This window comes from Saimiri boliviensis, chromosome 10 (genome assembly GCF_048565385.1).
Source record: "Saimiri boliviensis isolate mSaiBol1 chromosome 10, mSaiBol1.pri, whole genome shotgun sequence".
NCBI lineage: Eukaryota > Metazoa > Chordata > Mammalia > Primates > Cebidae > Saimiri > Saimiri boliviensis.
Window position 1 is genome coordinate 68,079,996 of NC_133458.1, and position 24,292 is coordinate 68,104,287.

A 24,292-nucleotide genomic window follows, 5' to 3' on the forward strand; every position below is an offset into this window, starting at 1 on the left:
TATTCAGATTATTTTAGATTGTTTATATCTTCAAAATGTTATTAAGAAAATAAACTAGTTGACATCTTCACCTTTTCTAGGTACTTTAATGTCTATTTTTTAAAATTAACCATTTCAAGAAACTAGCATTCAGAGGCGTTTCGTAAGTCACTTTCATACACCCTCTGTATTTTGTATATGAGATTTGCTCCCCACTAATACACAGTATCTTCAGTCTTTTCTTCATGTTGATTTTTTCTCTATACCCCAAAACATTAGACTGTCTTCATACTGTCTTTAAAAAGAAGTGTTGAATTTTCTCACCATTGTTCCCTGCTCAAGGTAAACTTCAGCAAACCTAATCAGAGAATAGACTAACTCCTGTGTTCACCAGCTTTGATTTCTATTCCTGCAGTACCAAAGCTGCTTTCTCAGAGAACACTGACCTCCCAGTTGTCAGATCCATAGCATGTTCTCAGTCCTTTTCTGTTTGTCTTCTAGACAAATAACATTACTAGAGTGTCTTCTTGAAGCAGTCTCTTTTTGCCCACTAGAACATCTCTCTCCTGTCTCTCTCTGATATTTTTTAACACAGGTTCTTTTATTAGATTATGATATACAGAGGCTTCAACTTTGTCTTCCTTCTCTCACTAGATATTACTCCTAAGACAAATATATCTATTTCCAAGGTTTCAACTCTCACCTTTCTACAAATAACTCCTAAGTCATTGCAGATTCAAAGTTCCCACAGTTGGCTCATCTCCACAAATCCCATTAACATTTCACACTAATTTTTCATCCCTACTATGTATATTTTCTCCTGCTTTTTAGTATTTTTCTTAATGACTTCTCTGTCACCTAAGAATCATCTAAGCTGGAAGCCCAGAGTCATCTTCTACATATCTTCTTTCCTTGTTGTCTTCCACATTGTCTTCTCCAACCTGTGCTCTTTCTCGACACCACCCCTCACCACCCACCATCTTAGTTCATGTCTTTATCACTTCTCATCTGGACAATTGAAATAACATGTAAACAATTTTTTTCCTTCTTTAACTTATCTCTGCATTGCTACAATTTGCTTCCTGATTCACATATTTGATATTACCTCCCTATTCAAAATATGATTTACTCTTTCCATTTGTTTATAGCAAAACCCCCAAGGTTCCTATAAAATTTAAGACCATTTACAACTTGGATCCAGCTTATTTTCCAGCTACCTTCTTTTTGCTCTCTCACCTACCTCACTACTACTTCTCCAAGTCCCTTTGCCCCAAAAGGCCTAGAGTTCCCATGATATCACATTGTTGCCTTTGCCTCATGTTTCTGTACCCATGAGAAAGAAAATGTCACTAGGATGCATTTAATTTCTCACATAAAGATGCTATAAATTCCAAGATTATCTTGCACTTCAAAGTATTTTTGAGGTATTCAATTTTGAGCACATGGAGTAATATAAATAAGTACTAGTGTAGCTGATGTGTTTTTTACTTTGGGAAATAAAAACACAAAGTGAAAGTTGTATTTGCTGTTACATTAAGAATTAGATAAACCTATATATAATGGCAAACATTTAAAATGCCCTAAAATGCTATTTTGGACTCTTCAGCCAGTAACTTATAAAGAGGACATGCTTAGTGAATATTGAATTGTGCTGAATTCAGATCTTGTGTCTGAAGCTGTATCTGAATGTCATTACTACACAGATTAAGAAAACTCAATATGGCACCAGGTACTTTTAGCAAGACAAGTTCTAATAAATAGCTCTTATTTTGAGTGCATGTGTCAAACTGAAATTCAAGCACTTATTCCAAGCACCTGGTACATTAAGATTTCTTCTGCTTTAATTTGTCAATTTTGTATAGGTACTGATAACAAATATATACTACGTGTAATAAAAGAATAGGCAATGCCTCTTCAGGATATTTCACTGTTGAGTTGTAACATCTGCCATGGATGAATATTTCATAGCAGTGGTGAATAACCTATGCTTTTATTTTAGCTTAGAGAAAATACTTAGAGAGCTTATCTTCTGCCCATGCAAAGTTAATTTTTTTTAAGTAAGAAATAAGAATAGTGTCGGTAATGTGGACAACAACATCCATAGTTAAATTAGAACTGCTCATCAGTCAGTCTAATCTTATCCCAGTGTTTCTCTTAAAAAAGTAGCAAGCAAAAAAATGGTTTTAGTCCCCTTTACTGTGTAGCCAGAGCAGATGATATTGCCCAGTGTGGGCTCAAAAGTCAGCCTGCACCAGACAAATTCAAGCATGTGTCTCTATCCCTCTGTACACCTGGAATGTCCTACTGCACAATGCTTTTCTTTTCTTGTGATTGTTTATGTGTTTCCTCATTACATTGTAAATTCGTTGAGGGTTAGAACCAGATCTTGTCACCTGTATATTCCTATTACTTAGCAAACTCTACATGGTGAGCATGTAGTAAATTTCTGTTGAAAGGTATCATAGAAGTTTTTATCAAGGAAAAAAATACTGAGTGACCCAAATATCAATTTCTGGAAATTTCTATTAGCATAACATTTCTCATTATTTTGCTTGGTTATTGAATAATATTATATTCTGTATTTGTATCTTGTATTTGTTTTGTTGCAACACTGTTTTAAAAGACCTTACAATTTCCATAATTTCAAATTTTAGTTTGATTTTATTTTATAACTTTAAAAAATTGTAATTATTATAATTAATTTATGCCTTTAAAATACTGTTGATCTAGTTACAGATGAATGCATTCCCTCTTATTCTGGAAGTGATATGCCAAGAAATGACATTAGCATGTGGTCAAAAGTAACTGAGGAAGGAACAGAGCTGTCACAACGACTCGTTAGGAGTGGTTTTGCTGGAACTGAAATAGACCCTGAAAATGAAGAACTTATGCTGAATATTAGCTCTCGACTACAAGCAGCAGTTGAAAAACTCCTAGAAGCCATAAGTGAAACTAGTAGTCAGGTAACCTTCTTATATTGTTGATACGTACTGAGTTTGAAGTACAATATGCTATCCCACTCTCTCGACTGAGCTAATTTAAGTATTTTCATTGGTTGCTGTTTGGCACTTTCGAAGCTTGAAGGCATATCCATCTTAATTATCCCTTTTGTTCTATGGAAGTTGTATAGCAGAAATGATTCTGAATTCCTACATGATCCTGCTTTTGTTTTGTTTGTTGCTTATTTCAGGTATATTAGTATTTAATTTCTGTGATTTGTACATTCATATATGAAAACAGCTGTTAATACTTTTTGTTTCTTGACCACTTTTAAGTACTTTTGACCTCAATCTTGGCTAATGTTAATACCGTTGCTACTGCTTGATGCCATTGTAAATTATGAGCAGTTTAGTTAATGCAGTGTAGTATTTGCCTTTTGATAAGCACCATGAAAAATGTTAAATAAATCAGAAGTGGTCAGTGGTTCCAGTAGGCTACTTGTTCCTAACAGGCTACTGGAGAGAAACTTGTCCAAAATTTGTCAGCAGTCAAGTGTGTGGGCTCCCCCTGAAACATTCAGTTCCTCAGGCCAAGACCACAGCTCATAGCAACCGTCTGCTAATGTGACCAGGTAATGAAGTACAGGAGGAGTCTGATTATGGCATTTTCCAGATTTTTCCCAATTTGTTAAATACTAAATTCACACTGTTATTTAGCTTCTATTATATTATTATAATTGAAATATCACTAAATAGATCACAAAAGCTTTGTATAGAGTAGTAACTGATGGCAGAGACTTCTCAAAGTACAACCCCTGGCCAGGCGCGGTGGCTCACACCTGTTATCCCAGCACTTTGGGAGGACTAGGCGGGTGGATCACGAGGTCAAGAGATCGAGACCATCCTGGTCAACATGATGAAACCCTGTCTCTACTAAAAATATAAAAAATTAGCTGGGCATGGTGGCGCGTGCCTGTAATCCCAGCTACTCAGGAGGCTGTGGCAGGAGAATTGCCTGAACCCAGGAGGCAGAGGTTGCAGTGAGCCGAGATCGCGCCATTGCACTCCAGCCTGGGTAACAAGAGCGAAACTCCGTCTCAAAAAAAAAAAAAAAAAAAAAAGTGCAACCCCTAACCAGCAATATCAACATCATCAGGTGATATCTTCAAGATGTAAATTCTTAGACCCCACCCCAGACCTACTGGAATTGGGGGCCCAGCAACCTGTGTTTTTAACCAGTCCTTTACATGATTCTGATTCACACTAAAGTTGGAGAACCACTAATCTGTGGATTATTAGTATAATGTTCACATTGTTCTGGCTTAATTTTGAAGCACTATACTAACATCTTTTATATAAAATGTTGAACTAGTTATTGACATCAGGTTAAAAAAGTTATAAAAATGAGGCATTTCTTAAGTGAATAATATTTTTCAGCATTGGGAATAAGTGTTTTTAAAAACTCTTTTAAACTCATTTCATTTCATTTTTTAATCTTCCATGGATAGATGTTTAAAGCCATTTGATGTTATTATAAATTATGAGCAGTTTAGTTAATCCAGTATAGTATGGCATTTTCAGAATAGTCTCAATTAATAACTAAAATTATTTTGAATCTGCTGACTTTTTAACAGTCAGATTGACATAGAATAATGTGTACTATCTTTGTGAAATAACTTACATTTCACTTTCCTCTTCAACATGTCATTATTCGGTTCTACTTTATAATAGTATACTTCCTTTTAACCTTCATATTTTTTCACTTATAACAAAATGTAAAACAGCTGGGATGCATGCTGTAATATCTTTGTGTTTTCAGTGAAAGAGAAATTCAGGAAAATAGATTTTTACGGGATACTCTTGAGACCAGAGAAGGAAGCAGCATCTGATGTGTTGGGGTATGGTGGGAACCAAGTAAAGTTTACTATAGGACTTGATGCTTAAGATGAGTCATTCATTGAGCAAAATTTCTGAGTGTCGGGACACTGAACAAGTATCTGCCTTGTAGGCTGATTGGCTGATTTCATAACATGTATTATAGGAGTTACTTACTTTAGGTATTTGATTTGAGGGGTAATTTGCCCAATGGTATGTCCAAGCCTATATTATAATACATTTATTACAATGCTTTTACTTCTCTTTTGCTTGGACAGGCTACCATACAATCAGGCTTATATTCACTTTATTGTTAGGTTCCTACTGGTTGGGATAGCTTTCATGATAGCATGAAAAAAAATACTTAAGAGACTGTCATAAGGCCCTTAGAAAGGTAATCTCTCTAACAAAGTTCTTACTCAGTAGTCTCTCTGTGGTTCTGCAGAAGTTTTATCTTTGAGAGTATGGTTTCACAGATTAAAGATTCCTGAATCAGGTAGAAATCAAAACCATTCTCTTCTTTAGGAATAGTTTCTCAGCAGTTAAAAGTTTTCCAGAATCCAGAAGTATTATTGAAAACCATAGGAGGTTATTTACCAGGAGATTCCTCTAGGCTTTGGAAGAAATTAATGAATATGTAATTTATTCCCATGGAATGATTTTCACTATAGGAAATTTTTATGGGCTTCCTAATACTTGTTTTTAAGAATTACAACATCAAAGCTACATACTTCTATATTTTCTCAGAAAAGGAATCTGAGGATGAAACAGTAGTATAAGTTAAGATTTTGTTTTGTCATTGTTGTGTTTGAAACAAACCTGTAATCAAAATGCTAAAACATTTTGCCTTCAGGTATCGTCCCAGGTGTGCTTAGCATTGGTCCGGGCTGTGTCAGGGTAATGTTTGCAGGTTGTAGGCCCTCTGTGAAATAACTTAGAGCAATAGGTAAACAAATCAAAGTCCAAAAGAGAGCAACAGAAATGTATTACAGTTTGAGGAAAATATGTATGAGGAAAAATGGTTAAATGGCTTGACATTATATGATTTAAGTAAAGCTCTTTTGTTTAGGAAACAACTCTATGCTGCAAATTAATAGCCTTCAAATATATATTAAAATCAGCTAGTCTGGGTAATTAAAAATGTGTTCTTCTAAGTCATTTTATTATTACAGTTTTTGATTGCAAGAAATTTTATATGCTTTCTAAAATAGAGTGGGGAAGCAGGATAGAATATGATTTGAATTATTCTAATTCATTCACCTTTCTGAACATCAATTAATATATCATCAGTTAATATTACTATTGTTACAAGGGATGTATGCCACTATCCTGAATCATCTTTATTTAATACTGCTTTTCAAGTCTTTTTTGCCCTAATTTTACCCTATTTTCTTTGTGTAAGCATCTTACCTTGACCTGGGTTCCTAATATAACTACTTAGTTACAGGATTTTGTTTTACATGGATGGAAGCAAGTTTTACATGCTTCCAAAAATAGGTGAAATAATAAACTGTAATTTCAATTGTTTTAATTCAGGATCATCTTTCTGAACATCAATTAATATACTCTTCCATCAGTTAATATACTGTTATGAGGGTTGTTTTGCCCTTTCTGAATCATCTTAATCTGTTACTTTTTTGAGTCCATTTTTCTCAGTAATTTTTCTGTCTTATCTTTGTAGTTAGTTTTATCCTGACCTAAATGTTATTATTTATAAAGGGCTATTTCTTATTTACAGATTTTGGTTTTGCTTCAAAAAAGAGAAATTGGCTATCAGATTATCAAAACAAACTGTAGTTTGCAGAGGGAGCAGGGAAAGAGTATTTTAAGAGATATTTGATAAGCTAAACATGGGTCCCCACAGTCCATAAGGCTGAGCAGCTGGGATAGTGACAGCTTCTGTCTGTCAGAGCCCCACTAAAGTCACATTTAGCTGCAGCAGTGATAAGGTTAGGCCTCTGTCCTGTATAGGTGTTTATTAGGGTTTCTTATGCAACCCTCCAGTTAGTCTGTGAACGTATGTTGTTAAGACACCTTCAAAGACTAACTGGAGTGTTGCATAAGAAACCCTAATAAACAAAAAATTTTTATTGTCTAGTCTAGACTTGTAAGAGGCAACTGCCCCTCCATAGCCACAAGCCATCTTCTCCCTGTAGATGCTGGCTTTCTGTAGAAAATGTCATTTTCTCTGCCCTAATTATTAGCCTACCTACCCTGAAACGGTTTGAGTACTGGCTTAAACAACTTTACAATGTGAGTAGCTATAGAATAGATTTGCGTTGGTATTAAGCATGGGTTTTTCCATTTAAATAGAGGCTTTGTGGGTTTAGGATATTTAGTTACTAGATAGAAAAACACCAAAATGAGGGCTTTTCCTTTCTTTAAAACAACTTTCATTATTGAAAATATATTAAAAAGTAAGTTATCTTCTAAAATTCTGAGTGGCTTATTTATTCACTATTGCTCAGGTTTCTGGAGCTACCCAGAAGGCTATTATATATAACTTGGGCTTTTAAAGTTTATTCAGGGTTGATAAGATACCTTAAGTGGTATAATTTTCAACTATTATATATGGTGTAGCTTTAAAAAGAATTTTTTTCTTTAACGTGTACTCTATAAACAATGTGAAAATATGTTAAAACTGAAATGTCTATAGTTTTAGTGGCTTCTTGAAAGATGGGTAGTATTTCTAAGGAAATAACAAAAGGAAGTTTTAATTTTCCAGAAATAATTATGATTATTTGATATACTTGAATAACTTATTACTAATGTGGACTCAAACATAATTTATTTCACATTTTTAAATTAAAGCAATTTTTTAATGGAATGGAAAAACACCAGCTTATCTTAGAAACATTATAAACGTGTCTAAATGCCCTTTTCAAAGCCCTGACGTGGAACTTAGATCCTGTCAGGCAGGCTTTTTTTGTGGGTGTATTAATTCACATTCCACCTGTCAGTGTACCTATAGGTAAAGACATTAAACCACACCCTCTGTTCTGACCTTTTCCTCAGGGGACACTGACTAGAATCCTTTGGCTCAGCGTGAGCGGCTATTTGAATAGCTCAGTTCAGAAGAGCTTTTCCTTTTGAATAGAGTGAAGCAGAAAGAGCAAGGGAAATAATGTTGCAACTGCATTTCTCAAGGCTGCTGCTATGGAGATCTCAAACTTGACCTTCCCTGCCAGGTTCTGCTTTGAAGGCTTACTTATTACCAGACATCTTTAATCTTAAAAGCAGTTTTGCTGCTCATCTGATTAGATGTTTATATTTTTATTCTTCTCTTCAAGGACTTAGTTATTCTAGTTTAAAAGGTGTTTTTGTTTGCTTGCTTTTATTTTTACTTTTGTTGTTTTTTGGTTTTTGTTTTTGTTTGGGTTTTTTTGAGGTGGGGTGAAGATTGATAGAGTCCTAGTTTTTTTAGATTTGTAGGTTTTTTTTCCTGTACTTTCCCCCTCCTTTTATTGTGCAGTTGTATGAATTATGAATTAATTTTATATGTTTTCTTAATAAATTTTTATATTGCTATGGTAGATCTTAATAAGAGGAACTTTTTAATGTATTAGAAAATTGATAAAGCAAATTAGGAAGTTTGGCAGCTGTATCTTCTGGGATGGATTCTTACAGCACCTATTTGGCAACTGTTAAACTCAGTGGCCCGTGGTTGGAAGAGCAAGATGAAGACATTTATGAGGTTGAATCTCGCGTGCCTTTACCACATCCTTTTCCTCTATGTGAACATTTGGATGAAAATAACTCAGTAATTGTTAATACTTCTATTTTCCATTTTATTCATAAAAGAAATGGGCATATATTAAAGCTTATTTCTAAAATTTCACTGCCTACCCCTCCTTATTCAGTAAGTATAAAAAGTATTCATTTAGTTAAACACTATAATGAGAAATTAAATTTTGATTGTCTATATTAAGGTTAAATGGAATAGAACCTTGTTTTGTTGTTGATATGTTACTACTCATTCATCCTAGACGTACTTAAGGGCTAAATTTGGTCTGAGTTCCAACTTGGCTACATTTTTAATTACAGAAAGCAGAATGAGATAGTATTACATTTCTCCAATGCCAGGCAGGTTGTTTAAAAAGATTCGGCTTTTCCTTAAGATTCTTGCTTTTGTATGTTTATGATACCAATCCTGAATAAAAATGGAATGATTATTATATTTGAGAGACTAGGTATTGTGATACTTATAAAACAGCTAAGTGAATTGTCATTGAGCAATTAGGAAACCTTTATAATCATATGATATATTGGCTGTTCCAGACAAGGAAAAAAGGAAGCTTGGGTTCTAACCTAAAGAACTTATTTTTTGTTTTTAATATTCCTCCTAATCTTGTGGAACAACATCCTTTTCTGCTTTTTATATGAAATATATTTTGTAAACATTGTTATGGATGAGTATTTAGCATAAAAAGGCTTGAATATTTAGTATTTCAGGTTCACTACAAGTTATTCAGTATAACTAAAAGTTATTCAGCATCTTTTATGACTTTCAGAGTTTTGTACTGTACTAGCTAATATTTAACAAGCCATATGGTTTTCAGAATAGTTTTGTTACCTCTTCTGCAACTTTTATATTAAAGTGACAGAATATTGACTGATACTTTATATATACTTTTACTGTAATGATAACTTTCTTAAATACTTTAGAAATATTGAATATTAAATTTTTATGTACTTCATATTTTTGTAGATGTTAGGAATAAACACACTCTGAATGGAAGAAAATTCTTTATTAAGTATTTGGATGAACATTTGAATGGTGACTCTTATCTCAGTAAAATATGGATCTTATCTGCTATAATAAATGAATTTTTTTTTTGCTAGATGTATTTGATTGTTCCACTTTTTTTGTTTTGTAAAACTGAAGTTTTTTTCTTGTGGTCTTATGATAAATATTTAAATGGATTTTAAGGCTGGTTAAATCTTGTCAAGAAGTAGAACATAGAAGCAAAGACTTAATTTACTTACTAAAACATGAATTTATTTTGTTGTAAATCCTTTGTTGTATCCCTATAGTAAATTTGAAAAAGGAAAAAAAAATGCATATCCTTTTTAGTCAGATGTATTTACTAGATAATCATTATATAATGAACAGAAAAAAATGACATATGTGTATGTAAAAGCAGTTGTTATGTTTTAACATATGGGTTGTGACTAAATTCAGGAAGTAGTTGTGTATAAATTAGTTCATACTTTATTGTTATATTTATTTGTAATAAAAATTAATCATATTAGTTATCCACATTTAAAGGAAAAACTCTTGCCAGTTAAAAGTAAAACTATTTCTTTTGAGGTAACAACATTTTATCATGAGTATTTTAGGAAATAGTTTATAATTTTAAATGTATGATTAATTTTTTATTATGAGTCTTATATGTGTATTCATGTTAATTTCAAATAAGTTATATATGATATTTAAAATATTCTATTAAAACAAGAATAATTACATACTGGATATTTTGGAAATTGATTTAAAGTGGCCATCAAAAGCTATAGTTTACTCTGAAATCCATTTGCTATGACGAATACCACTCAGATATGAAGAGCAGAAGTCTTTAAAAATATTCTTTAATATTATCGTGATTTTATAATATAGACATGTAACTATAAATTAGAAACCACTACATTTGATCATATTTTAAGCTTAAAATGTAGTAATATCTTTTTAATGCACAAAGTACTTTATATATAAATTTACAAATTCTTACTACTTTACTGTGAGACTGTTATTAATCATGGATTTTAAATGTATTTCATTTCGTTGTGCCAATATGATTTTGTTAATTGATGCCATGGTATTAATCATGTATTATTAGTCCCCAAAAGTATATAGCAAATACTAGAGGAGTCACAGTCAATAAATACTAAATGTAAAATAAAATTTATCATAGACCATATAGTTACATAAAATTCTTTTAAAAATACAATAAATTCCTGTGCTTCATTAACTTTTATCTTCTTGCATATGATAAACTACACATCCATTGATTTAAAGTGGTTTATATTCCAAAAGAAGCATATTCTTTTGTTCAATAAAGCTAGAATACATCACTTTACAGAAAGTTGTACACAGCAATTTACTTGTCTCTAATTTATCCAACCTGCTAATCTTAGCATGCACTGGCAATATCTAATTGACCACAGTTCAGTAATATATCTTTATTTAAAAATCCTTCTTTTTTCCAGCTTTAATGGAGAATAAAACTAGTATTTCCATGCTTTATTTTCTTTTATGTATTGTTTCCCTCTTTGTTTAGCTTGAACATGCGAAAGTTACACAAACAGAATTGATGCGTGAGTCATTTAGACAGAAACAAGAAGCAACAGAGTCCCTTAAGTGCCAAGAGGAACTTCAAGAGCGCCTTCATGAGGAGTCCAGGGCCAGAGAACAGCTAGCTGTGGAGCTCAGTAAGGCTGAGGGTGAGCAATTTGCCATCGACAACTAAGGGTAGAGAAATTTCAGTCTTAAAATAGAGACTGAAGCTAAAAGATGTTATTAAATTGTTAAAGGGCACCATTACCATTAAATGGTTATTCCAGGCTTTGAACCTCTAAAGCCCTATGTTCTTTTTATTATTCTCTGCTGTTACGGGTATTGGCCTCCTAAAATTACTAAAAATACCAACTTTCTAATTATCAAAGTGTGATTTAGTTCACAAGCATCTAATTTGTATTCAGGTCTCCAGAAACTTATTGTTTATATATGTTTAGTAAAGTGAGTTACACCTACGTGATGTGATACTTTAGTATAGCAAAATGTAAGAAAATTCAGAAAAATTTCATGTTTATGCACAATGGTAAACAAAGAAATGTCTGCATTGACCATACCCTATTAAAGGTTAATCATTGCTGCAATGAGCAGCAAATTCATTCAAAACTTTTATTAGGTTGGAATGATGGAAAGTTTTGCTAACAGTACACCATTTGTTGTTTGTATTAAAACCTAGTGGTTAAATTTGAAATAAGTAATAGTTCCATTCTTTGTTAATTTTATTTTATAAGGTGTCATTGATGGCTATGCAGATGAAAAAACTCTTTTTGAAAGGCAAATTCAGGAAAAATCTGATATAATAGATCGCCTTGAGCAGGAGTTGTTGTGTGCAAGTAACAGATTGCAAGAATTGGAGGCAGACCAACAGCAGATCCAAGAAGAAAGAGAATTACTGTCCAGACAAAAGGAAGCTATGAAAGCAGAGGCGGGCCCAGTCGAACAACGTATGTATTTTCAGAATTTGTACGAAACATTTCTCTGATTTTATTATATTCTTCAAAGGTTTGCAGTGGCTTTTTTTCCTCTTTCAGTGCCATTATTCATACATTTGATAGAGAGATTTGAAAAATTATAAGAAAATCTATTTTATAGATAAATGTCCTATTAGCCAATCATGTGGAATCAGGTTGTTTTTGTTTTTGTTTTTGTTTTCCCTTGGGCAGATGTTAACAGGAAAAGATAGTTCTTCATTTATCCTCAAACTTCTGCCTCAGAAGAAATCTGCAAATAATGAGGCAGGATATTTTAAAATGTGTGTAAGGTTTAGTTCTAATAGAGAGGCAGCAAAAATGTATACTTGGATTAAATATCTAAAAGCACTGATCTGGCACTGGTAATGAGCAGGTGGAAGGGATTTTTGACTTGTAAGCAGAGTAGATTTAAAAAGGTCAGTGGCTGGTAGGCTGACATTGAGTTTAATCTAAGTAGGAGTTCAAATAACACTTAAATTTATAAGTACCCTTTCATTTTTCATTAAATAAGAAATTAAGTAATATCTTGAAGTGAAAGTTTATTTAGCAGTAAATGTCAGTCTTTGTAACGATGGAACTTTAAATCCTGTTTACCATGTCCTCTCAGTTTTTTATTACACATACAGTTGGATTTTTAAATGTGAAGTTTCACTGATTTCACTTTATCAGTTTACAAATACAGCATATAGAATTGTAATATAGTTAAGTTTCTTTGGCTGCTCAAATTAATTAAACAGGTTTAGTTTGGAATTTTTAATGTGGAAAGGATATATCATACATGGAAAACATTTGAGAAATACTGGAACTTCTCAAAATGTTACCAGTGATAATCAATGTCTTCAACTCTTGCTTTTGATACACATGTGTGCATGTGCATTATTCTATTTTAGGAATTAGAAGACATATAAATTTTACTTTCGTTGTGTCTTTTTTTTGTTTTGTTTTTCTCTATTCTCCTAGGACTAGTAGATGCTGCAGTCGATGCAGCACCGGGAGCAGGTGTGTGTATACAATTGCATGGCCACCGTTTGGGTGGTAGAGATAACTCCAAAATGTGGGTGATCTCTGGATTTTCAACCAACTAACATATCTCTAGTTTTGCAGTGTTGCTCTTGTTTCATACTTACAGTTTTTCTCTTTAACAACAAAAAAACTTTTCTTACGATAAAAGTACATATTTTCATTTGAAATTAACATCTGAGATTCATACTGACCATCATCTTACGGTGTCTATTTTTGTATAGAGCTTAAAGCTATTTTGATTTTTGTTTGTTTGTTTGTTTTTTGAGATGAAGTCTTGCTCTGTTGCCCAAGCTAAAGTACAGTGGTAACGATCTTGGCTCACTGTAACCTCCTCCTCCTGGGTTCAAGCAGTTCTTCCACCTCAGCCTTCTGAGTAACTGAGACTACAGGCGGGAGCCACCACGCCTGGTTAATTTTTTGTACTTTTAGTAGAGACAGGATTTCACCATTTTGGCCAGGCTACTCTTGATCTCCTGGACTCAGGTGATGCCTCCACCTTGGCCTCCCAAAGTGCTGGGATTACAGGTGTGATCCACTGCACCTAGCCATTTTAATTTTTTTAAGAAAACATTTAACAAATATATTAAGCTCTTTGAATCTATGAGTTTTTAAAATGCTCCTTCTAAATCAGGAAGTATGTAAGATGATGGTAGCAAAAGGATCAATGAAATTTAGTAAGAGGCTTTCTGGTGATTTATTTTTATATTAACATCTAATATTAGTATTATTTTAAAAGGAAAGTTATTTTCTAGAGATTCCTAGTCCTGAATACAATGTTGGCATACCAGTTAGTTTAAAGACTGCAGGGATATGTTCTTTCCATTTTCTTCATTAGAAGATTGTTTTACTTTTGCTACATATACTTTGTTATTATATTAATAATAATAATAATAATGGCTAACACATGGTGCTTACCATACCTCAGACATTCTTCTTTACATATATTAACTCATTTAACGCCAAAATAACTCTAAGAAATCAGTAATAATATTATTCTCAGTTTACATATAAGGAAACTAAAGGACATCATCATAATTGTCATGTGGGAGGTAAGTTGCTGGGCTAGGTTGAGCCTACAGTACGTTCTTTTTTTTTTTTTTTTTTTTTTTTTTGAGACGGAGTCACCCACTGTCACTCAGGCTGTAGTGCAGTGGCGTGATCTCAGCTCACTGCAATCTCTGCCTCCTGGGTTCAATCAATTCTCCTGTCTCAGCCTCCCAAGTAGCTGGGACTACAGGCATGCGCCACCAAGCCCAGCTAATTTTTTTGTGTTTTTTATAGAGACGAGGTTTCACCATGTTGGCCAGCATGGTCTCGATCTCCTGACCTCATGATCCACCCGCCTCAGCCTCCCAAAGTGCTGGGATTATAGGTGTGAGCCACCACCCCCAGGCGAGCCTACAGTATGTTCTTAAACACTACACCACACAGCCTGTCATACATGTCAGTTTTCTGTTGATTGACATACATGTGACCATGCAAAAGCAACTCAGGAATATGGATCTAATAAGGGGTAAGACTAACAGGAAATTTCAATTATATCTGTTTATACTTCTGTAACTCTTACTTGCCTTGGTTAAAGATTTACAGTGTTTAATCTACTGTTTATTGTGTATGCAAATAAAATTGACTTTGTGGGTTTGGAATGAATTGCTTTTTGCCTGAGGTGAAAAAAACAGTGAATTTTTTCTGTGCTTGAATTTAATTACACTTTGTTCTTTGCCCAGTAGTAAAAATAGATTCTTTTTGGTCATTTGCTATTTTGTTTTCACAAAAATATTATTTTTAGTGACAGGACACTTTTTTTTGGTTAATTCCATATAATTTTATTAAGATCTTGTTTACTTATGTAGAAATAATGTAATTTTGATATTTTCGTAAGAGAATATTTACTTTGTCATGTGTATTTAAAATAATTCTTAGCCTTTTATTTCATGAAGGTAAAATTTGGACATAGTTATCAGGGATTTCATTATCATAACATCATTCATTGTCATTTAACTCCATATACTTTGTATTAATAAACAGAATTACTACAGGAGACAGAAAAATTAATGAAGGAAAAACTAGAAGTACAGTGTCAAGCTGAAAAAGTACGCGATGACCTTCAGAAACAAGTGAAAGCTTTAGAAATAGATGTGGAAGAACAAGTCAGTAGGTTTATAGAGCTGGAACAAGAAAAAAATGCTGAACTAATGGATTTAAGACAGCAAAACCAAGCACTGGAAAAGCAGTTAGAAAAAATGAGAAAATTTTTAGATGTAAGTATTCTCAAGTTGAATATCGATTTTTCTCAGTGGAATGTTCTTTGCTCGTATTCTAGGCTATGAATTTTAAGTTACGAAAAGACTTGAGTTAGTTTTTCAGTGTTCTATTAGGAGTCTCTTCTACCAACTGATCAAAAAGTACTATTCCAATTTAAGATTCCAATAATTTTTATTGTGCAGCACTCAGAATTAAAATCAGTACATTTCATCGTATATTGAATTATACATAATAAAAAGTATGACTACGCCCCACTAGTTTACCTTTTCAAATTCAGATAAGAAGCTAATTCTAGTTTTTTATTTAACCAGACTAAGATAGGCAAAGAGATAATGGACCACCACTGTTTCATCTGTAAAAGATACAGGTAATAGTGTGACCATTGGAAATAGGCCTGGCACAGTGATTGTGCTGCCATTACTCTCTTCCAAAAAGATGTTAAATCTCTAATTTCACATTTTGTTTTCTTTTTAGATTTCACATAAGCCTAATATTCTCTTCATAGATCAGAGAATCAGATTCTTACTCATTTTATAACTTTAGGCATAAAACCTAGATTAGGATTCAGGAAATTGATGTACCAAACAATTTGTTTTAATTATTTTGTTTAACGACTAAATCAACAGTGGAATTCCTCCTTTGTTCTAGAAAAGTAAATTCATTTTAAGGTGACTATTTTTTCACCCTGTGTTTAATATTACTTGAATTAAAAAAAAGTACTTCAAAAAATAGTTAAATATTAATACTTTAATTTTTGTTGAGAAGCCCAAAAAGGCTTCTTTTTGTGCCATACAAAAAAATAAAATGTTATCTTTTAAAACTTTTGTGGTTTGGGATATTCCATGATCATCAGTCCTTGGTCTTCAAACAAAACTAACACATAACTAATGGAGAAGTCAGAAATAATAGCTTCACTAAATACTGTTTCTTGAGTTACTATCATTGTTATTATTAAACTTTAGGAGCAAGCCATTGATAGAGAACATGAGAGAGACGTATTCCAACAGGAAATACAGAAACTAGAACAGCAACTTAAGGTTGTTCCTCGATTCCAGCCTATCAGTGAACATCAAACTAGAGAGGTAAGAACGTTACCTATATTGCCCACCTTACAGTAATTTGTATCAAAGGTAAATTAAGATGTACATCATGAAAAACTTAAAAGTGGATTATTTCTGTTGATGTAAATTCAAAATTAGAAAATTTAATATTATTTAAGTGTGAGAAGATAATTAACCCTAAAAATCATTCGTGTTGAAATTTGGAATCATTTCCATCTGCATATGTCTTCTAGTATTTCCCAATTAAATAAACTCTATTTCTTTATTCCCATTCCTAACAAAAGTAATCAAAAGAGTAATCTGTCTTCACTCTTTCTCATTTCTCATTCTCTTATTAGTCCACTCCAATGAAGTATCCAACCCTTATCTCTCAGTAGGGTTATACCTTCTACTTCATTTAAATTGTTCTTGTTAAGGTGACCCAGAGCCTCATGGCTATAGCTAATATCCACCTCTGTTTCCATCCTACTCAACCATTCAGAGGCATTTATTGCAGCCTTCTCCCAGAAATACTTCCTTCTCTTGGTTTCTGTGACACACCTACTCCACTGATCTCTCTCCTTAGTCTTTGTTTTTCCTTTTCCAACATCAGGATTGGGATGATGATCATCAGAATGGTCATGTTTACCCAACATAAATGATGGAGTACCTCAGAACTTCCTACCCAACCTAAATGATGGAGTACCCCAAAAAGTAAATGGCCCCTTTTTATTCCCAATGTATTGCCTCTTCCCAAGCAGTCATATATAAATGACCCTACGTTTGTACTTCCATCCCTGACATCTCTGTTAAGCTCCAGAATTGGATATCCAGTGCCTACCCTATCTCCACTTAGATGTCTCAGAAATTAACCTGTCCAAAAGAGAGGTCTTGATTCCTGATTAGCCATTACCAGAGAAAGATAAGCATAAAACATTTTCCGGAGAAGCATCCCAGCAACGCTACCACGGTCGATCTTCCCGGACACCATGAACCACACTGTCCAAACCTTCTTCACTCCCGCCAGCGCCGACCGTCCCCCAAGCTATGAGATGCTGAAGGAGGAGCATGAGGTGGATGTGCTGGGGGTGCCCCACAACCCTGCACCCCCGACATCCACCGTGATCCACATCCGAAGCGAGACCTCTGTGCCTGACCATGTCGTCTGGTCCCTGTTCAACACCCTCTTCATGAACTCCTGCTGCCTTGGCTTCATAGCGTTTGCCTACTCCGTGAAGTCTAGGGACAGGAAGATGGTTGGCAACCTGACCGGGGCCCAGGCCTGCGCCTCCACTGCCAAGTGCCTGAACATCTGGGCCCTGATTTTGGGCATCATCATGACCATTCTGATGATCATCATCCCAATCCTGATTCTGCAAGCCTATCAGTAGATCCAGAGGAATCACCCAGTCCAGGGGCTCTGCCCGTGACCTGTGTGTCTCCCTGGTACTCCAGCTTCCATCCCTCGCCCTGCCCCCAGCCCTTCCTGTATCAGCCCTTTACCCTCACACACTTTTCTGCAGTGGCGTTCAATAAAGTGCACATGCTCCTGGAAAAAAAAAAAAGCATAAAACATTTTCCTTCTTCATCTCAGTAAATTCTGTACCTTCTAACCTGTCCCATTGCTGAGAACAAGAATCAGCCTTCATTCCCCTCTGTTTCTCAACTCCTACTTCCAACCCATTGATGGGTCAGATTGCACTACATCTTTCTGTTCTTTGCACTTTTGTTGATCTCCCTACATCCCAGTTGTCATTGTTTGCCTGGATCACTGTGGTAGCCTCTTAACCAGTCTCCCTGCTTCTCCTTTTTCACTCCAACTGCCCATTTTTCTCTTAGAAACGTAGTCAAAACTCCACATTTCCAAAATGAATGTTACATGAATGAGAGAGGATTCACTGTCTAATTACCTAAAGATGGCTTGTCATGGTGATAAAGACATTGTGCTTAGGGTAAGGCAATCCCAGTTTGTATCATGACTCTGCCATTTACTAGTTAGTGACAATAACTAAGTCAGTTAACCTCTCAAATCTCTGTTTCTTCGTTTCTAAAACAGAGATTGTAATAGCACCCACATCATAGGAATGTTGACCTGGCACATAGTGAACACTTTAGTATTATTTCTGAAAACAATTTTTATTTCGAATGTAATTTCTAAACAGTTTAGTGGATTCATTTCTCTTAAAAGAAAGCCAAAGAAGTATAGAGTGCCTGTGAACTCCTTGTAATAAAATGTTATATACTACAGTAGTACAAAAGTTACCAGTCTCCAGTTTCTAGTCATTGCCCTATTTCTAACAAATATATTTTCAGCTTTTAAAAAATAGTCATTTGTTGGACTTCAAAGAATATTTAAGCTCTAGAACCTACGCTGTCATTTCCTATTATGTAGTTATATTTTATTTGAAAACATTGGCCTGCTTCACTTGTAAAACTTTAAGAAACTAGCAAAGATATGCATGTTTTTTTTCTCCCTAAGAACATTGTAATCTATTTCTCACCTTACTTTGCTAGATCTGATTCTTAGCTTCTGATTTTCTCAAGATTAAAAAAAAAAAAATTCTTACTCTAAATCTTAGTCAATTTATTGTTAAAGTTTCTCCTCAGCAGCTTTTTTTTTTTCCTCTCTCTTTAAAACTGACTGCACATATCAGTGGCTTTATTGCTATCATCTGTGAACCTAAAATTGTGGTGAAGCTTGCATTCTTTTAATGTTCTGAGAAATAACTGTCATTTTATAGATAATTTCCTCAGAATATTTCACTGAAAAAAAAGCTAGAATTACTTTATTTCTTACCATCACATGTTGCTTTTTTTAAACTAAGCTTTCCTTCCCCACTTTTCATACAATACTGCTAATCCTTCTTGTATTCTTCTGTCACAGAACCATTCACTTGAAGGGATCTGCATATCATTCTTAGGCAATAGGTTTTGGCACACATCATTATTTTAGTTAAAGGAGAAACCAAGACTAGAGACACATAGGGAAATCTTCAAGGTGCACAGGTCCCTCTCACTCTCCTTCATCCTTATCTCTTTCCTAGGCTGATGGAATGTATAGATGGAAAAAGCTTTCCCAATGACTGTTTTCAAAATATAGTCCATGAAAGATTTATTTGGGTCATATAAGAATAAATCAGTACTCTGCAAATTTGTCATCTTTATTAGGATTTAGTGTGGTTGTGCCATTAGATAATTCGGCCTTATGAAAAATGCATTTTTTCCCACTTCCTAGCTAGAGAAAGTCTTAGTCTTAAGAGAAAGAACTCTTTGTAGCCGGGCGCGGTGGCTCAAGCCTGTAATCCCAGCACTTTGGGAGGCCGAGGCGGGTGGATCACGAGGTCGAGAGATCGAGACCATCCTGGTCAACATGGTGAAACCCCGTCTCTACTAAAAATACAAAAAATTAGCTGGGCATGGTGGTGCGTGCCTGTAATCCCAGCTACTCAGGAGGCTGAGGCAGGAGAATTGCCTGAACCCAGGAGGCGGAGGTTGCGGTGAGCCGAGATCGCGCCATTGCACTCCAGCCTGGGTAACAAGAGTGAAACTCCGTCTCAAAAAAAAAAAAAAAGAACTCTGTAAACAGTTGTGTAACTGAAAAAAAATTTAGACATTATCAGTGTTAGTCTGTACTCCAAATGATCACAAACATAATCATTTTTATTTCTCTCAATTATTAACACTTATGTGAAATAAATTATTTTAAAATTCTGAAAAAAGTGAAAAAACTCTTTAAAAGAATTATGTGAAAACAATGTTACGTGTCATCTACTAGTGTTGCTTAATATTTTCAACTTGTAAAATGTTACGTTTGTTGGAAACAACAGTTGCATCTATATAAAAAGTGAAATTAGTATAACATTTAAAAATAATTTTTGGAAAAAAAATTTTTGAAGTGAAGATAGGTTTTATATGCATTGAGTATTCCTTATCTAACATGCTTGAGAGAAGCGTTTCAGATTTCAGATATTTTGAATTTTGTAATATTTGCATTATATTTACCTATTCATCATCCTAATTGGAAATGTGAAATTCTTCAATGAGCATTTCCTTTGAGCATGATGTCAGTGCTCAGAAAGTTCCAGATTTTGACCTGGACTTCGTGCTGTGCATCTGTAGTGCCAGGCTGTTGATGCAGGAGGGTTGCTTGAGCCCAAAAGTTTGAGGCTGTAGTGCATGGCAATCATGCCTGTAAATAGCCACTGCATTCTAGCCTAAGGCAACATAATGAGACTCGATTTTTTAAACAGACAAACAAAAATGTTTCAGATTTTGGAGCATTTTGGATTTTAGATATCCAAAATGAGGGATAACTCAACTTATACTGACTAGCTTGCTGAAATTTTTTTAACTTAAATGTTTTGCCTCATATTTCAGGTTGAACAGTTAACAAATCATCTGAAAGAAAAAACAGACAAATGCAGTGAGCTTTTGCTCTCTAAAGAGCAGCTTCAAAGGGATATACAAGAGAGGAATGAAGAAATAGAGAAACTGGAGTTCAGAGTAAGAGAACTGGAGCAGGCACTGCTCGTGAGTGCTGATACTTTTCAAAAGGTATGGCATTTTATTTGGACTAACTTTATTAAGTGTTTTAATGAAGGGTACTAGTAAATTGTCGACTTCTTGTAGGTATTATTACAGAATGTGTTTATCTGTTGATATCATAACCATTTCTGTTTGTTCTTATATCATGTTGCTTGCATATCTTAGTCTTGAGAAGGGACAAGTAGTTGAACTAGAAGAATTAATTACTCTTTTAGCCATCAGTAATAGCTAAGTGAAAAACGGGTACCAGTTTAGCTTGATACTTTACCCCAAACTAAGAAGGAATGAAATTCATCCCCATCATACTGCAGAAAGCACAAATGGGTAGGGGATCCATTCATTTTATCCGAGGAATGAATTTTAATTGTCAAAAATTCCTGTTTGAGTTTACAGAAAATACATTTAAAAGTGAGCATCTACAACTTTTTTTTTGTCTTGAGATGGAGTTTCACTCTTGTTGCCCAGGCTGGAATCCAATGGCGTGATCTTGGCTCATAGCAACTTTGCCTCCCAGATTCAAGTGATTCTCCTGCCTCAGCCTCCCAAGTAGCTGGGATTACAGGCATGTGCCACCATGCCAGACTAATTTTGTATTTTTAGTAGAGACAGGTTTTTTCCACGTGGGTCAGGCAGCTGGTCTTGAACTCCAGACCTCAGGTGGATCCGTCCGCCTCAGTCTCCCAAAGTGCTGGGGTTATAGGCGTGAGCACTGTACCTGGCCAACGTTTTTATTATTCATTAATTAGAAGTAGACTTTCTAGTTGGAGAAATAGGACTGCTGCCTCAAAAAAAAAAAAAAAAAAAAAAAAACCTGGATAATCAGGATTTAATTTATGAAATTTTGAGAAAATTTTTATATATTTAAAGGTGGAAGACCGAAAACAGTTTGGAGCTATAGAAGCTAAACCAGAATTGTCTCTGGAAGTACAATTACAGGCTGAGCGAGATGCCATAGACAGAAAGGAAAAAGAGGTAAGGAGTTTATTTTTAAATGACATGGTGGGGTTTGAATTATTTTAAATCAGTTACCCTGAAAATATCATTTGAAACTAATGGAGTTTGTGATCTAAAACCCAACTTGAGGCTCTTTCTCAGCTCAGTGATAAAATTGACCTTGAAGACAGAAAACGTGATATATATATAATTCTATAGAATTACAGAGTTATAATTTACTAAACAGGGAAAGGAATGGAAGGATTTCAGAAAAAGTTATATTCAATAGGTTTTAGCTCTCTGTAGAGCTAATGAAATCTAGCTTACAGATAGCAATAATAAATAATAATAGTTAATTTTGTTAAGGCCTATGTAACTAGACAGTACTAAGTATTTTAAATGCCTTTTACCGTTAACACTTAGACTCTTCCCAACGACAGGCTCTGTTATCTCCATTTTGCACATGTGTAAACTGGGCCTTAAGAGGTTAAATAACTTGATCATGGTCACACATTAAACGGTCAAAAAGAATACCTCTCAGATTTCTGTGAGTCAGAAGCCCTTGTGATACTATACTGCCAAGCACTGGGGCCTGTTTTGTCTTGTTGGTGAGAAGTATTAAAGACTGCCATTCAACATTTAACGAGCTCTTGCACATGGAGCATCAGTGTCCAGTTGTAAAACCAGCACTGGATGTCAAGGAATCTACTGTGTAATTAAGGAGACGTGTACATTTGAAAGAGGTAAAAACACTTTGCAAAAAAGAAAACAAAAATAGATGTAAATTAATGTAAATATTAATTATAATTATTAGATAAATTAAACAAGATTAAAATAAATATAAACCAGCCTATATTAAAGCAAATATAGACCATTTTAAAATCTTAATAATGTTCTTCTAGTTGTGGGTGGTTACAGGCTCAATAATAAGAGAGCCTGGTACTAAACTGGAACCTGACTGAATAAGAGAAAAGAATGTCCCATAGTATCATTTGGGGGAAGTGAATTCTCTGATAGGACATCTGAACTTCAGCTACTTACAAGAGGAAAGTTAGTGCTTTAGACCAGTGCATTTCAAACTTTAATGCACATGCGAATCACCCAGGGATCTTGTTAAAACACAAGTCTTATTCAAAAATTTACTCAAGATGGATTGAAGACTTAAATGTAAGACCTAAAGCCATAAAAACCCTGGAAGAAAATCCATTCAGGACATAGGCATAGGCAAGGACTTCATGACTAAAACACCAAAAGCAATGGCAGCAAAAGCCAAAATTGACAAATGAGATCTAATTAAAATAAAGAGTTTCTGCACAGCAGAAGAAACTATCATCAGAGTGAACAGGCAACCTAGAGAATGGGAGAAAAGTGTTGCAATCTATCCATCTGGCAAAGGGCTAATATCCAGAATCTACAAGGAACTTAAACAAATTCACAAGAATAAAACAATCCCATCAAAAAGTGGGCAAAGGATATGAGCAGACATTTCCCAAAAGAAGACATTTATGTGGCCAACAAACATGAAAAAATGCTCGTCATCACTGGTTGTTAGAGAAATGCAAAGCAAGACCACAGTGAGATACCATCTCATGCCAGTTACAATGGCAATTATTAAGAAGGAAATAACAGATGCTAGAGAGGATGTGGAGAAATAGGAATGGTTTTACCCTGTTGGTGGAAGTGTAAATTAGTTCAACCATTGTGAAAGACGGTGTGGTGATTCCTCAAGGATCTAGAACCAGAAATGTCATTTGACCCAACAATCCCATTACTGGGTATATACCCAAAGGATTATAAGTCATTCTACTGTAAAGACACATGCACATGTATGTTTATTGCAGCATTGTTCACAATAGCAAAGACTTGGAATCAACCCAAGTGGCCATCAGTGATAGACTGGATAAAGAAAATGTGGCACACCCAGACAGATTTACAGCCAAATTCTACCAGATGTACAAAGAGGAGCTGGGACCATTCCTTCTGAAACTATTCCAAACAATATGAAAAGAGAGAATCCTCCCCAACACATTTTATGAGACCAACATCATCCTAATACCAAAACCGGGCAGAGACGCAATTAAAAAAGAAAACTTCAGGCCAGTATCCATGATGAACATTGACACAGAAATCTTCAATAAAATACTGGCAAACAGAATGCAACACCAAATTAAAAAGCTTACTCATCATGATCAAGTAAGCTTCATCCTGGGAATGCAAGGCTGGTTCAACATATGCAAATCCATAAATATAATCCATCACATAAACAGAACCAAAGACAAAACCACATGATTATCTCAATAGATGCAGAAAAGGCCTTTGACAAAATTCAACAGCCTTTTATGCAAACAACCCTCAATAAACTAGGTGTCAAGGGTACGTATCACAAAATAATAAAAGCTGTTTACGACAAACCCACAGCCAATATCATACTGA

General features: G+C 34.5%; 1 protein-coding gene and 1 pseudogene across 14 annotated transcripts in view; both read left to right on the forward strand.

Moving 5' to 3' along the window:
• Window positions 1–24,292, forward strand: part of AKAP9 (A-kinase anchoring protein 9) — a 175,745-nt gene that overhangs the window by 108,420 nt on the left and 43,033 nt on the right. For 7 of the 14 annotated variants that reach the window (XM_074379403.1, XM_074379405.1, XM_074379399.1 and 4 more), the window contains 8 exons: window positions 2,710–2,942; window positions 11,069–11,231; window positions 11,814–12,026; window positions 13,014–13,052; window positions 15,105–15,337; window positions 16,304–16,423; window positions 20,759–20,935; window positions 21,794–21,898. In XM_074379403.1, the coding sequence (XP_074235504.1) occupies window positions 2,710–2,942; window positions 11,069–11,231; window positions 11,814–12,026; window positions 13,014–13,052; window positions 15,105–15,337; window positions 16,304–16,423; window positions 20,759–20,935; window positions 21,794–21,898 (1,283 nt within the window). Of the gene's footprint in view, window positions 1–2,709; window positions 2,943–6,795; window positions 8,653–11,068; window positions 11,232–11,813; window positions 12,027–13,013; window positions 13,053–15,104; window positions 15,338–16,303; window positions 16,424–20,758; window positions 20,936–21,793; window positions 21,899–24,292 lie in introns of those variants that run through there. The other 7 variants (XM_074379407.1, XM_003921194.4, XM_074379412.1 and 4 more) reach the window with 2 other exon arrangements.
• Window positions 16,432–17,918, forward strand: LOC101037636 (interferon-induced transmembrane protein 3 pseudogene; annotated as a pseudogene).